Below are 10,651 nucleotides of genomic sequence, written 5' to 3'. Positions count from 1 at the left end.
AAGGTGGCAAAGTGACAATTTAAAAAATCTCAAATTCCCGCTGTACTGGTTAGCTGGCATTTTTTTGTAAAGAAGAATTTCCTTACCCTCTTTCCTATTCTCTCTGTTGCTGTCTCCCTCTCTTCCTCCCTCTCACTAGAATAGGCTAATGGACTTAAAACAATTAAATGTGCTATAAGCCATTACTCTTTCTATTCTTCTTGATGTTCAAATTGTCCTGCATTTGGCCACTGGGAGCCTAGGAGGCAATTTTTTCTAAATGGGCACACGCCTGCACCTCAGGAAATTGGGGTTCTGTTGTAGGGAAGGGGAAACTGGGTGCCAGGTAGCCATGAGCAGACCCGTCACAACACCTTCCCTCCCCAGGGCCTCAGTTTTTTGGGCCTTAGAACGGGGTAATGAAACTCCTCGCACAAGGAAGGTCCTCAAAAAGCTCTGCTTCCCTTCCCCTCTTTTCCTTCACTTCCCTTGCCACTGCCTTTATCCTCCTCCTACTTTGGATCAACAATGTTGCATTATCTTCACCTGCTTGCTCCTCAGTTTTCTCATCTGTGAAGTGGAGATAAAGAATATACTGGGTTGTCATGAGGCTTACCTATGCTGCTGTAAGTCTGTGGAATTTCAAGACTCCCCAAGCATTCTTCATAGTGGGAGTGAGGCCACACAGAGTCTCATGGTTACCCTTGGCTCTCACTCATTTTGCTAAATTAGCTCAGCACAGATGTCTTGGTGGCCCTTTGAATACTCAGTGGCTGTCGGGCCCCATGGCCAGATGCGGTGACTCACCCCTGTAATCCCAGCACTTTGGGAGGCCAAGGTGGGAGGGCTGCTTGAGCCCAGGAGTTTGAGACCAGCCTGGGCTGGGCAACATAGTGAGACCCAGTCTCTATTTTATATATATAGCCCCCTGTGTGTCTTTTGACCTGTCAAAAGCCCTTAGCCCTTTGAATGTGGATATCCTGTATTTCCAGCTTCAATTATTGAAGAGACTTGCCTTTCCCCATAGTGTGTATATTCTCGGCACCATTATCAAAGATTAGTAGACCATATATGCATGGGATTATTTCTGTGCTCTCTATTTTTCTGCATTGATCTATGTATCTATTTTTATGCCAGTACCATACTCTTTTGATTACTATAGCTTTGTAATATAGTTTGAAATCAGGGTATATGATGCCTTCAGCTTTCTGCTTCTTTTTCAAGATTGCTTTGGTGATTTGGGGTCTTTTGTGGTTCCATATGAAATGTTAGAATTGTTTTTTCTATTTATGTGAAAAATGTCATTAGAATCTTGATAATGATTACATTGAATGTGTAGATTACTTTGGGTAGTAAAGCCATTTTAACAATATTAATTCTTCTGATCTATAAACACGGGCTATCTTTCTACTTATTTATGTCTCCTATAGTATCTTTCAACAGTGTCTTACAATTTTTAGTGTGCAATTTTTTGTGTGCATCTTTCTTTCACCTCCTTGGTTAAATTTATTCATATTTTATTCTTTTTGGTGTTATTGTAAGTGGGATTGTTTTCTTAATTTATTTTTGAATAGTTTGTTGTCAGAAATCAATAATAGGAAGAATTTTGGAAAATTCACATATGTGTGGAAATTAAACAACACACTCCTGAACAGCCAATGAGCCAAAGAAGAAATCAAAAGGGGAATAAACAAGTATCTTGAGACAAATGAAAATGGAAACACAAGGTACCACAACTTATAGGATGCAATAAAAACATTTTTAAGAGGGAAGTTTATAGCGAAAAATACCTACATTAAGAAAAAAGAAAGACATCAAACAACCTAATTTTATATTTCAAGGAACTAGAAAAGGAACAAACTAAGCCCCAAAGTCAGCAGACTGAAGGAAATAAAAAAGATGAGAGCAGAAATAGAAACTAGAAAAACAACAGAAAAGATCAACAATAAAGATCAACAAAATTAACAAACCTTTAGCTAGACTAACCAAGAAAAAAGATAATTCGCATAAACATAAGTATAAATGAAATCGGAGGCATTACAACTGATATCACAGAAATACAAAATATCATAATCAACTACTATGAACAATTATACACCAAGAAACTGGATAATTTAGGAGAAATGGACGAATTCCCAGAAACATACCATCTATCCAAACTGAGTCTTGAAAAAACAGAAAATCTGAACAGACCAATAACGAGTAAGGAGATTGAATCAGTAATCATAAACCTCCAAGGAAAAGAGACAAAGGAAAGCCCAAGACCAGGCCTGACCACATCTTTACTCAGTTTTCCCCACGGCCCCCTGTCCCCACCCCCCTTAGCCTGTCTCCCTAACTTCCTTTCTCCTGAGGTGCTCCCCGGGGAAACCCCTTGCACCAGAATCCCCTACGCAGGCTCTGCTTATAGGGAAGAAATGGAGGACAGAGGGGATGGAGTGGGGTGTGCCAATAAAGTATTTTGAATGAAACTAGCAGACACCTTTGTTCCTAAAGATTCCATGGTCACACCAGCTCTGGGATGTTTACTAGCTTCTTCACCCTGAGCTATTCTCAATCTCAGAGCCTCATTGCTCTCAATCATTCTCTCCTCCTCACCCCTTTCTTTCCAGGTTGCCAATAGGAGCTCCAAATACTTTCTGGCTATTTCATGTAACCATCTAGTTTTCCTCAGCTCGGCTTCATGCACACTTTTGCAAATCAAAGCCATTCAGCAACTCAGAGGAACAAAAAGGGGCTTAGTTAAAGGTAGCAGTGTCTATGACTGGCAACCGTCTGTGTGCTCCCTTACACATAGGGTCTAAATGCCCCTCCCGGGGCATTTAGAATAAAACCCACAGTCAGACCCTGCCTCACAAGACCCGACATGATTTGGGTCCTCACCGCTCCTCTGCCCTCTTCTCACTTTCCAGCCATGGGATGGCCCCTCTTTCTCTTTTCCTGCCTGAGGCTCCCAGAAAACCTCTTCCCCTACCTTCTTCTACATAAATCCTACTCTCCCTCCGGCTCAGTTCCAAGCTTCTTCCTCAGAGGTTGCTCTGGCCACTGAAATTAAAAGAGGCCTCCTTCTGTTCGTTTCACTCGTGGCACCGCCATGCAGTTTTCCGTGTATCACCGTCAGTTTCCTTGCGTGCGTGTTTGGCTTTTCACTTGTTTCCCCCTTGCACTGTAAACCTCTCAAGGGCAGGACACTTGCTGTCTTGAGGGGCGCTGTAATGCCAGGGCCAGGTCCCTGCCTGTCTGGCGCTCAGCCAGTGCTGCTCTACACGTGTTTGCTGAATGAATGGAGCAGTGAACCCTCAGAAATTCGCCTCCAGAAGACCGCCTTGGCCGTCTCGGTGTCTCCTGGCCTCAGAACATCACCCTTGGCTCTCCCTCAAGGGTGAGCTCCCAAAGCGAGAACGTGACCCTGTCCTGCACCCAGCCCACCACTCCAGGGCCTCCGCCGGTACACGTCTTCGGCCTCCGCCCAACGCACTCTAGCAGGCACAGACCGCCACGCCCCCACCCCTCCAGACGAAAGGACTGCAACCCCCACAAGGCACCGCGACTCAGCGCCACCCGATTGGTGAAGCCTCTGGCGGCGGCCAATAGGACGTGGTTTTGTTGGCGTGTGCCGCGGCCGCGCGAGTCCTGGAAAGCGTTGTTGGCCGGGTTGCTCTGGAGCCGGGTCTCGGGTCTGGTGGCTGCCTGCCCTCCAATATCTCGCCATGGGGAGCACGGAGAGCAGCGAGGGCCGTAGGGTGTCCTTCGGAGTGGACGAGGAGGAGCGGGTCCGGGTGCTGCAGGGCGTCCGGGTGAGCGGCGCCGCCTGGGCCGGGGCGGGCGTGGAGGCCGCGGGCGGGCGGGGGAGGTGTGGGGCGGAGCGCGGGGCCGGGGCTCCTTCCACGCGTGAGGGGCGTGAGGCTTGGGAGACTCCGGGGACTCAGGCCAGGAGGCTGCACCGAGACGCGAGCCCGAGGCTGGCAGCCTTGGAGCTTCGCGACACCGGCTTCAGGGAAGGAGTGGAGAACGGGACAGGTGCGAGGCCCCTGGGACACGAGGGGACGCTCTGGCCACGTCCTGGCTCCAGTCGGCTTAGTTTTTACGTTTCTTGAATTTGCGCCTGGCCTCCCAGCCCGTGGCTCCTCAGGTGCGCGCCTCTCGTTCTGGGTACGCGGTGCCTCCCACCTGGGCTTTGCCTGGGCACTCAGCTCTTCCCCGCCGGTCTGTTCTCCACAGCACATCTGAGGGGCGCAGGAAGAACCGTAGCTCAGATCCGATCCCCTTCCTTGCCTAAAACTCTCCGGTGGATTCCTAGCGCCCTTGGATGATGCCTTCCCTGGTTCCAAAGCTGGCAGCTGCCCGCCGACCTCTGGGACTGCATCTCGGGCCATTTCCCTCTCGTGGCACCCGCACCTCGTCCCCAGCGTCAGGACCGCCGTGTTTTCCTGGAGAGTGCCGCTGGCTCAGCACAGGGTCTGTGCGCCGGCTGTTCTCTCTCCTTCAGCTCTCCTTAAATCCCGCTCTTTCTTGCAATTCTTGTTGTAGTTCAGATATCACCAGATAATCCTTCCCTGACCACCCAATCTGAAGTAGCCTCCTACCCCCCGTCACACATTTATTATTTTCATAGCACTTATCACAATGATCACTTCTGTTGATAATTGTTTACTTGTTTATTGCGTTTACCGCTAGAGTGTAAGCTTGTTGAGGCTAAGGTTCCTGTCTGATTGAAGACTGTCCCCAGAACCCAGAAGAATAAAAGCAGCTCTCATTGCAGTGTAGGGGCCATGCTTTGGACTAAACCCTTTGTAAGTAACTGATTTAATTTTCAACAGCCCTGTTTAGCCCATTATTATAGATTAAGGAGAACTGAGGTACTGAGAGGTGAAGGAACTGATCCAAGGTCGTGTAAATAGTAAGTGGGAGAGCTGGGATTGAAACAAGCCAATTCCAGGGCATGTTGCTGTGCTCGGCCTCTTCCTCCACCTCTGTCTACACCTGCAGGTGCTTTGTAAGTAACTGCGGAGAGAAGAATGAACCCAGTAAAAGGGACCAGGATTAAATGAAATGCATAGAGCTGGGTGTAGGTGAATTAGTTAATTAAGGAGGAATTAGGGAGATGGCTTAGAAAGACAGACTTCAGGAGGTCTGGCTCATTAGCTGTGTGACCTTGGGTAAAAAACTCTTTTGAGCCTCAATGGCCACATTAAAAAAAAATTGGATGTGTATGTATCCTAGGTACTGCCTAGGATAAGATGATGTCTGTGAAAGTGTTACGGAAACGCACAGAGAGAGTGCTTTGTGGAGGCCTCACTTCTTAGCCTAGTAGAGTACTTGGCACATTTGGTGCTTGCTATGTGTTGTATAGTTTTGTGGACCTCACTTGTGGCGAAGATTAAATGGGGGAGGAGATGGCTTGTGTTGGAAGGCCGAGAGGGAGGAACCTGAATTGGAATTTAGAAAGAAGCTTGGCTCTGTTTGCACGCTCTCACCCTTGTGATTTGGTCTCCTGTTTTGGGGAATGTTGGAAAGTTAAGCTAGAGTCTTCAGGGGTTCAGGGGAGTGCCTTTGGGCGTGCCTTCTTCCAAGTTGATTGGAAACCTCATGTTTTTTGAGTATTATATAAGACAGGTACATTTTATTTCTAGTTCTCTTAAATACTTCTGCAACATATAAATTCTCTGTATTTAAAGATGGAGAATTGGGCTTAGAGGGGTTAAGGAATTTGCCCAAGGTGTTAATCTGAGTAACTTCTGGGACTTTAATTAAGATCTTTTGGATGCAAAAAGCAACTTTTTCTCACTTCTGTAATCCCCACTCCCCCATGATGTATGCAAGACAGCCTGAAAATGTGACAATACCTGTACCTGTCCTGACAGGGATGATAGTGCCCCACTTAGTTTTAAAACTAGAAGGAACTTTGGTGACTGACTGCTTTCTTTTCCAGCTGGGCAAACTAATCAGAGAGGATAAATGACTTGTCCAGAGGTGCACAGTAAGGTGCACAGCCCCATGTTATGAAAGCCATGTCCATCCTTCTGCTTGTGTTTGAAAGAGGAAAACTGAAGAAAGGAGGTGATGGTAATGAAGAAAGGATGTTTTGGTGTAGGGACTTTTTCTGTTAGCAGAGTTATTTGAGGGTTGAGGAATTCACCTTGTCTTTAGGCAAGTGAGTGAAAAAGATTGCCAGATCATCAAAACAGTTGCCAAAGTGAACATATCAGTTAATTTAATGAGAAGCAGATGCCAAAGAAGATCTGCCCCAGCTTCTTTAGAGCAAGTTGAATATTCTTAATGACCATTTGTATTTAATTCCTGAGGCCTGGTCTTAGAAAATGTTCTTGTCCCTATAAGATTAAGTGTTAGTGGCCAGTAGTGGTGGCTCATGCCTGTAATTTCAGCACTTTGGGAGGCTGAAGTGGGCAGATCACCTGAGGTCAGGAGTTAAAGACCAGTCTGGCCAACATGGTGAAACCCTGCCTCTACCAAAAATACAAAAGTTAGCTGGGCGTGGTGACACACACCTGTACACCCAGCTACTTGGGAGGCTGAGGCAGGAGAATCTTTGAACCCAGGAGGGGGAGGTTGCAGTGAGCCGAGATTATGCCGGTGTCCTCCAGCCTGGGTGACAGAGAGAGACTCCGTCTTAAAAAAAAAAAAAAAATGATTAAGTGCTAGGCCTTGCTAGTTTACATACTTAGTTTGCATAAATTCAGAAAGTGTGTTCGAACCGTAATTCCATGGAAGGTAAAAGAAATTTAATGAATGCAAATGCTGCAGTTATATTCAACTCCAGTTTTCAGACCAAATGTGTGAAATACATAAATATTTTGTTTCAACCAGTACATTTAACCTCATCCTTCAGTAAGAGAAGGCACACATGGCAGTCATGGCGCATATGTGTCCGCCTTCCCTCTCCTCCTCTCCACATGAGCCACCCTCTTTGGTGATTCAGCTGACGTTGGTTACTTGTGAGCATCCAGACCCCTCACTGTTCACCAGGCTTTTCCCCTTTTCCACCACTGAGTCCACCCTTGTTCCAGTCACTTGCATGTTCCCAGAGTCATTATCCTCTCTAGGCTTGATCAACTTTACCATCATGGATTGTTCCCATGAGGCTGATTCTGGACCACGGTGGAGGGGAAGATCAAGAAGAATGTAGTCAGACACACAAGAGAGTCACCCAATATGCCAATGCCAGAGAGGCCGTGTGCCAGAGCGCTGCACCTGCAGCTGCCAGTTATTCCTCACCTCAGTGAATGTCCACTGCCTTCATGTTACTTGCCCAGCACTGGGCCTGGCCTTGCTGAGACAATGAGGGACAAAGCCGAGGACCCTGTCATCGTAGAGACCTCAGCCCAGTAGGGAGAATGGACCAGAAAGGAAGAGACACAGGCAAAAGACTCAAAGAGCTGCCAGAGCTAAGGAGGAAACAAAAAGGGTGCAAAAGCTACTGGGGCTGCCTGCTTGAGGTGGGATGGTCAGGCAGTGCCTCTCAGGAGGAGATGTTGACTGTGGCCTGAGCCAGCCCTGTGAAGAGTGTACATATTCACTCTGTTCTAAGCACTGTGCCAGGTGTATTCAGAGCATCACCCCAGGAATTCCACATGCTTACCTTGTGAGGGGTCATTATCCCGATCTCAGAAGTGAGGAAACAGGTTCAGTGAGGTGAAGTAACCCAAGGTCACAGAGCTGGAACCTCAGGGTCTCTGACTCCATAGCCCATGTGCTTGGCAGCCACAAGGAGGGTAGGATGCTTGAGGATGTGGCAGGTGGTGAGGCCAGACTCAGGGCCCAAATGCCAGGCAGGGCTGTGAACATGTTATTCTGGAGGCCACACTGCAGTTCTCTGGTCAAGACCAGACCTGTGACGCTGATTTTTCTTTAAAAACAAAAGCCAACAGGTGTAAGCCAGGTGCAGTGGTATGTACCTGTAGTCCCAGCTACAAGGGAGGCTGAGGCAGGAGGATCACCTGAGCCCAGTGGTTTGAGTCCAATGTAGCAAGACCCCATCTCTTGAAAAAAAAAAAAAAAAACAGCTTTATTCAGATGCATCATTTTACATATTATAAAATTCACCCAGTTCAATGCTTTCTAGTAAATTTACACAGAATTGGGCAACTGTCACCACAATCCAATTCTGGAACATTTATGAGACCTAAAAAGATGCCTTGACCTGTTTGCAGTCACTCCCCATTCCCACTCCCAGTCCCAGGTAACCATTAATCCTGTTTCTCTATAATTTTACCTTCTCTGGACATTTCGTAGATAGTCACCTCTTGATCTTTAAATGACCTATCCATGGGTCATTGGTTCCAGCACCCCCATGGATACCAAAATCCTTGGATGTTCAAGTCCCTTATGGAAAATGGTGTATTTGCATATAAACTATACACATTCTCCTGTATACTTTAAATTATCTCTAGATTACTTATAATACCCAAACAGTGTAAACTTTATGTCAATAGTTGTTATACTGTGTTTTTAAAGATTTGTATTATTTTTTATTGGTATATTATCTTTTATTGTTTCTTTTTCTCAAATGTTTTCCATTGGACCCATGGATACGGAGGACTGACTGTAAATGTAAATGATTCATGCATCTTTTATTTCTGGCTTCTTTCACTGAGCAAATGTTTTTGATGTTGGTTCATTGATGTAGCAGTATATATCAGTAGTCCATCCTTTTTATTGCTGAATGGTATCCTGTTTTATGTATATACTGCATTTGGCTTATTCAGTCACCAGTTGAGGGCATTTGCATTTTTTCTACTTGGTTATTGTGGGTTATGCTGCTCTGAACATTTATGTATTTACAAGTTGTTTTTTTGCAGACAAATGTTCTTAGTTCTCATGGATAGATACCTGAGAGTGGATTTGTTGGGTCATTCAGTTTATGAATTTTGTGAATTGTCAGGTTTAATTTTTAAAGAAACTGCTGAACTGTTTGCTGAAGAAGCTGTACCATTTGATATTTCCACCAGCAATGTATGGGATTCCAATTTCTTCATATCTTCACCTACACTTGTTATTATCTTTGATTCTAGCAATTCTAGTGGCTGTGAAGTTGTATCTCATCGTGGTTTGAATTTGCATTTCCCTAATAACTAATGATGTTGAGCATCTCTTCATGTGCCTATCCATATATTTTCTTTGGTGAAATGTGTTTTCAGATCTTTTGCCCATTTTTAATTGGATTATTTGCCTTTTTATTATTGAGCTATAAGGTATCTTTGTGCATAGTAGGTGTGTGTAGGTTATACGCAAATACTATGCCATTTTATATAAGGGACTTGAGCATACTCAGATATTGGTATCCACAGAGGTCCTGACACCAATCCTACGTGGATACCAAAGGATGACTGTCCTCAATTATGCCATTCTAGGGGAAAGCAGCCATAGACAATATGTTTAAGTGAGTGGTTTTGACTGTGTTCCAGTAAAACTTTATTTACAAAATCAAGTGGTGGGTTAGATTTGCTCAAGCACCAGAGTTTGCTGAACCCTGATCTAAATCGATGTTTGCTTCATGAGATCTTATTTCTCCAGGCTCTGTTGAAAAGATTATTCTTTCCCCCATTGAATTATCTTGGAACGTTTGTGAAAATCCATTGCACATAAACTTAAGGGTTTATTTCTGGACTCTCAGTTCTGTTCCATTGATCTTTATGTCTGTCCTTATGCCAATACCATGCTGTCATGCTGATTATTGTGGCTTTCTTTCAAAATTGGGGTGTGTAAGGCCTCTAACTTTGTTATTTTTCAAGATTGTTTTATCTGTTCTGAGTCCTTTGCATTTCTAAATACATTTTAGGGTAAGTTTGTCAACTTCTGCAAAGAAGCTGACAGGGATTTTGATAGGATTTCTGTTGACTCAATAGATTACTTTAGGGAGAATTGCTATTTTAGCAACATGGAGTCTGCCAATTAGTATGCATGAAATATCTCTCCATTCATTAGATCTTTCTTAAGTTTTCTGAGGAGTGTTTTGTACTTTCAGTGTAAAAGTCTTGTACTTCTTCAATGTATTCCCAAGCATTTTATTATTTTTGATGCTATTGTGAATGAAGACATTTTCTTACTTTTATTTTTGGGCTTGTTGTTGCTAACGTATAGAAATATAGTTGGTTTCTGTATATTGACCTTGTATCTTGCAACCTCGTTAGACTCATTTATTAGTTCAAGTAGGGTTTTTCTTGGGGTGGATTTCTTAGGCCTTTTTACAAGTAAGATCATGTTGTCTGCAAATAAAGACTGACTTCTTTTCCAGTCTGGATGCCCTTCTTCTTGCCCTCTTGCTTTGGCTAGAATCTCCAGTACAATGCTGAATATAAGTTGTGAATGTGAACGTCGTTGCCTTGTTCCTGAACTTAGGGTGAAAGCATTCAGTCTTCCATCATTAAGTGTGTTAGGTGTAGGGTTTTCGTAGATGCCCCTTATCAGATTGGTAACTTTATCTTTTAATAGTCACAGCCACTGCTTTCTCTCTGTCCTTATGTCCTTCTTTCCCTTTATAAGCTCTAAGAGGGCAAATCCTGGATTTTCATGTTAGTGTCTGCTCATTAATATATACATGTTGGGTTACATGCTTGGATTAATGAATTGGCAGTCCTTCTCTAGCCAAGCTGGCAATCTTGTGGCAGCTGTGCATGAGAATCTTATTCTTCCAGGCTTTAACACAGACCTG

General features: G+C 44.6%; 1 protein-coding gene across 4 annotated transcripts in view; it reads left to right on the top strand.

Moving 5' to 3' along the window:
• Positions 1–3,610: 3,610 nt before the first annotated feature.
• The window catches only part of PLXNA1 (plexin A1), a 352,177-nt gene continuing 345,136 nt past the window's right edge, over positions 3,611–10,651 (top strand). For all 4 annotated transcript variants that reach the window (XM_032149900.2, XM_058437373.1, XM_032149902.2 and 1 more), the window contains exon 1: positions 3,611–3,776. In XM_032149900.2, coding sequence (XP_032005791.1) covers positions 3,690–3,776 — 87 coding nt within the window. In that variant the 5' untranslated portion in view covers positions 3,611–3,689. The remainder of the gene's footprint in view (positions 3,777–10,651) is intronic.

This window comes from Hylobates moloch, unplaced genomic scaffold, assembly GCF_009828535.3.
Source record: "Hylobates moloch isolate HMO894 unplaced genomic scaffold, HMol_V3 SCAFFOLD_4, whole genome shotgun sequence".
NCBI lineage: Eukaryota > Metazoa > Chordata > Mammalia > Primates > Hylobatidae > Hylobates > Hylobates moloch.
The sequence above is the reverse complement of the archived record's forward strand: the minus strand, read 5'-3'. Positions and strand labels throughout refer to the sequence as shown.